At 54.2% G+C, this 4677-nt stretch overlaps 1 protein-coding gene across 1 annotated transcript; it reads right to left on the reverse strand.

Moving 5' to 3' along the window:
* Window positions 1–243: 243 nt before the first annotated feature.
* LOC137519293 (Kruppel-like factor 18) lies at window positions 244–4030 on the reverse strand. Its single transcript, XM_068238239.1, has 2 exons — window positions 2465–4030; window positions 244–318 (listed from the first exon to the last, which is right to left on the reverse strand). The coding sequence occupies exons 1-2, from the start codon at window positions 4028–4030 to the stop codon at window positions 244–246; spliced, it is 1641 nt and encodes a 546-aa protein (XP_068094340.1).
* Between the last annotated feature and the right edge of the window lie 647 nt (window positions 4031–4677).

Here is a 4677-nt window from a genome sequence, read left to right on the forward strand (position 1 = left end):
TAAAGATACGGTAGTTGTTCAGCCATTTGAGGGAAGGAGGTGAGAGATGGGAGCTGGTGAACACTAGATGGCGCAGTGAGCCTAGACTTCGCCTGCTTTATAGTCTTATCCTTTTACAGTACACATAGCTACTGCTGCTGAGATCTAGACATGATAAGCACTGGCAGTAGCTGTGACCTCCGCTGTGCTGTACCGGAGTCCATGATATTTATTCAATTTCTTCAGTGCTTTACAGAAAACAGATCAAGTCTGTGTCTGACCGTAAAGCTCACAGTCTGATGGCATACATGAAAAAAGGGCGCTGTGAAAAAGGCCCAGCTGAATAACAAAATGGCGCAGGTGGATAACGAAATCTGATAACGATAAACATTGTTGTCAAACTTGGTTAACGATAAATACCGTTGTTAAAACAGACGGGAAATAATAACGAAAATATTTTAACGGTAAAAATTGTTACGTAATTCAACAATACAGCTTAACCCAACCCTACTCTCACACAGAACCCTCCCCTGGTGGTGCTTAAAACTAACCACTCCCCTAGTGGCGCCTAACCCTAACCATCCCCTGGTGGTGTCTAACCCTAATCCCCTGGTGGTACCTAACCCTAACCACCCCCCTGGTGGTGCCTAACCCTAACCAACCCCCCGGTGTTGCCTAAAACTAACCGCCACCCGGGTAGTGCCTAAACCTAACTACTTCCCCTGGTGTTGCCTAACCCTAATCACTCCCTCTGCAGAAACACCCTTTTACACATGGCACAATAAGGGTATAAGAGGCGCCCTGGTAGCTTACCTCAGTGACGAAAAAATCTTTGTATTTAACAACGGTTTTTATTAGTAGCACAGGCAACGCGTTTCGCGGGTCAGAGCCCGCTTCCTCAGGCCAATAACAGTGCCAAACTAAATGACAGATTCAGCAAAGGGAGCCTCCCTCAAATGTATTTCCAGTTTTTAAACTGCTTTTAGATGCTTTTATTACACCAGGGCGCCTCTTATTGTGCAATCATACCCCCTTACCTCACCCGTCTGAGGGGTGGGTACAGACCACACGTGGCTTCGACCACGGCGGATATCTGTCCCCTTTCTTTTACCAAGGAGAGCGGCGGCATCCAGGTCCCTAGGGACCACCGCGAGTGGAGTCGGGTTTGTTGTCTGCACCTGCTGCAATCCACCTTTGTGAGTAGTGTCTTACTATTATTACGTTCCATTGTTCTTGACATACTACATCATTGGGCTCCCACTTTTGTCTCCTGTATCTTTTCACTAGAGGGTGTTTTTGACACCCACATCCCACTACTTTTACACATGGAAACGATTATATCTTTGAAAACGTAAAATCTGTACATACAAACGAAATAATATGACAAAAACGATAACATACTTCAAAAACTTTAATGTTGTTAACGATATTTATCGCGGCGCCCTTTTTTTGCCGTATTAACGATAATTGCATTTGAGTCTATGGCGGTGCCGGCTCCCCTTTTCATCCAACCTCAGTCGGTGCCCCTTTTTCCTGCTACTGTCTGATGTCCCTGCCACAGTCTAGGACTGTCCCTGGAGCTCACTGTCTGATGTCCCTGCCACAGTCTAGGACTGTCCCTGGAGCTCACTGTCTGATGTCCCTGCCACAGTCTAGGACTGTCCCTGGAGCTCACTGTCTGATGTCCCTGCCACAGTCTAGGACTGTCCCTGGAGCTCACTGTCTGATGTCCCTGCCACAGTCTAGGACTGTCCCTGGAGCTCACAGCCTGATGTCCCTGCCACAGTCTAGGACTGTCCCTGGAGCTCACTGTCTGATGTCCCTGCCACAGTCTAGGACTGTCCCTGGAGCTCACAGCCTGATGTCCCTGCCACAGTCTAGGACTGTCCGTGAAGCTCACAGCCTGATGTCCCTGCCACGGTCTAGGACTGTCCCTGGAGCTCACAGCCTGATGTCCCTGCCACAGTCTAGGACTGTCCCTGGAGTTCACTGTCTGATGTCCCTGCCACAGTCTAGGACTGTCCCTGGAGTTCACTGTCTGATGTCCCTGCCACAGTCTAGGACTGTCCGTGGAGCTCACAGCCTGATGTCCCTGCCACGGTCTAGGACTGTCCGTGGAGCTGACAGTCTGATGTCCCTGCCACAGTCTAGGACTGTCCCTGGAGCTCACTGTCTGATGTCCCTGCCACAGTCTAGGACTGTCCCTGGAGCTCACTGTCTGATGTCCCTGCCACAGTCTAGGACTGTCCCTGGAGCTCACTGTCTGATGTCCCTGCCACAGTCTAGGACTGTCCCTGGAGTTCACTGTCTGATGTCCCTGCCACAGTCTAGGACTGTCCCTGGAGCTCACTGTCTGATGTCCCTGCCACAGTCTAGGACTGTCCCTGGAGCTCACAGCCTGATGTCCCTGCCACGGTCTAGGACTGTCCCTGGAGCTCACAGCCTGATGTCCCTGCCACAGTCTAGGACTGTCCCTGGAGCTCACAGCCTGATGTCCCTGCCACAGTCTAGGACTGTCCGTGGAGCTCACAGCCTGATGTCCCTGCCACGGTCTAGGACTGTCCCTGGAGCTCACAGCCTGATGTCCCTGCCACAGTCTAGGACTGTCCGTGGAGCTCACAGTCTGATGTCCCTGCCACAGTCTAGGACTGTCCCTGGAGCTCACTGTCTGATGTCCCTGCCACAGTCTAGGACTGTCCATGGAGCTCACAGTCTGTTGTCCCTGCCACAGTCTAGGACTGTCCGTGGAGCTCACAGTCTGATGTCCCTGCCACAGTCTAGGACTGTCCATGGAGCTCACAGTCTGTTGTCCCTGCCACAGTCTAGGACTGTCCGTGGAGCTCACAGTCTGATGTCCCTGCCACAGTCTAGGACTGTCCCTGGAGCTCAAAGTCTGTTGTCCCTGCCACAGTCTAGGACTGTCCGTGGAGCTCACAGCCTGATGTCCCTGCCACAGTCTAGGACTGTCCCTGGAGCTCAGAGCCTGATGTCCCTGCCACAGTCTAGGACTGTCCCTGGAGCTCACTGTCTGATGTCCCTGCCACAGTCTAGGACTGTCCCTGGAGCTCAGAGCCTGATGTCCCTGCCACAGTCTAGGACTGTCCGTTGAGCTCACAGTCTGTTGTCCCTGCCACAGTCTAGGACTGTCCGTGGAGCTCACAGCCTGATGTCCCTGCCACAGTCTAGGACTGTCCGTGGAGCTCACTGTCTGATGTCCCTGCCACAGTCTAGGACTGTCCCTGGAGCTCAGAGCCTGATGTCCCTGCCACAGTCTAGGACTGTCCGTTGAGCTCACAGCCTGATGTCCCTGCCACGGTCTAGGACTGTCCGTGGAGCTGACAGTCTGATGTCCCTGCCACAGTCTAGGACTGTCCCTGGAGCTCAGAGCCTGATGTCCCTGCCACAGTCTAGGACTGTCCGTTGAGCTCACAGTCTGTTGTCCCTGCCACAGTCTAGGACTGTCCGTGGAGCTCACAGCCTGATGTCCCTGCCACAGTCTAGGACTGTCCGTGGAGCTCACTGTCTGATGTCCCTGCCACAGTCTAGGACTGTCCCTGGAGCTCAGAGCCTGATGTCCCTGCCACAGTCTAGGACTGTCCGTTGAGCTCACAGCCTGATGTCCCTGCCACGGTCTAGGACTGTCCGTGGAGCTGACAGTGTGATGTCCCTGCCACAGTCTAGGACTGTCCATGGAGCTCACAGTCTGTTGTCCCTGCCACAGTCTAGGACTGTCCGTGGAGCTCACAGCCTGATGTCCCTGCCACAGTCTAGGACTGTCCGTGGAGCTCACAGCCTGATGTCCCTGCCACAGTCTAGGACTGTCCGTGGAGCTCACAGCCTGATGTCCCTGCCACAGTCTAGAACTGTCCGTGGAGCTCACAGTCTGTTGTCCCTGCCACAGTCTAGGACTGTCCGTTGAGCTCACAGTCTGTTGTCCCTGCCACAGTCTAGGACTGTCCGTGGAGCTCACAGTCTGATGTCCCTGCCACAGTCTAGGACTGTCCGTGGAGCTCACAGCCTGATGTCCCTGCCACAGTCTAGGACTGTCCATGGAGCTCACAGCCTGATGTCCCTGCCACAGTCTAGAACTGTCCGTGGAGCTCACAGTCTGATGTCCCTGCCACAGTCTAGGACTGTCCCTGGAGCTCACTGTCTGATGTCCCTGCCACAGTCTAGGACTGTCCCTGGAGCTCACAGCCTGATGTCCCTGCCACAGTCTAGGACTGTCCCTGGAGCTCACTGTCTGATGTCCCTGCCACAGTCTAGGACTGTCCGTGGAGCTCACAGTCTGATGTCCCTGCCACAGTCTAGGACTGTCCCTGGAGCTCACTGTCTGATGTCCCTGCCACAGTCTAGGACTGTCCCTGGAGCTCACTGTCTGATGTCCCTGCCACAGTCTAGGACCGTCCGTAGAGCTCACTGTCTGATGTCCCTGCCACAGTCTAGGACCGTCCGTAGAGCTCACTGTCTGATGTCCCTGCCACAGTCTAGGACTGTCCCTGGAGCTCACTGTCTGATGTCCCTGCCACAGTCTAGGACTGTCCCTGGAGCTCACAGCCTGATGTCCCTGCCACAGTCTAGGACTGTCCGTGGAGCTCACAGTCTGATGTCCCTGCCACAGTCCAGGACTGTCCGTGGAGCTCACAGTCTGATGTCCCTGCCACAGTCTAGGACTGTCCGTGGAGCTCACAGTCTGAT

Source organism: Hyperolius riggenbachi, chromosome 5 (genome assembly GCF_040937935.1).
Source record: "Hyperolius riggenbachi isolate aHypRig1 chromosome 5, aHypRig1.pri, whole genome shotgun sequence".
Lineage (NCBI taxonomy): Eukaryota > Metazoa > Chordata > Amphibia > Anura > Hyperoliidae > Hyperolius > Hyperolius riggenbachi.

Coding starts and splice junctions, on each gene's coding strand:
- LOC137519293 (XM_068238239.1), bottom strand. CDS start 4,030: ATGGACAGTCCTAGACTGTGGCAGGGACATCAGGCTGTGAGCTCCACG. Junction 319..2,464: donor TGTGGCAGGGACATCAGGCT/GTGAGCTCCAGG, acceptor TTTGTTATTCAG/CTGGGCCTTTTTCACAGCGC.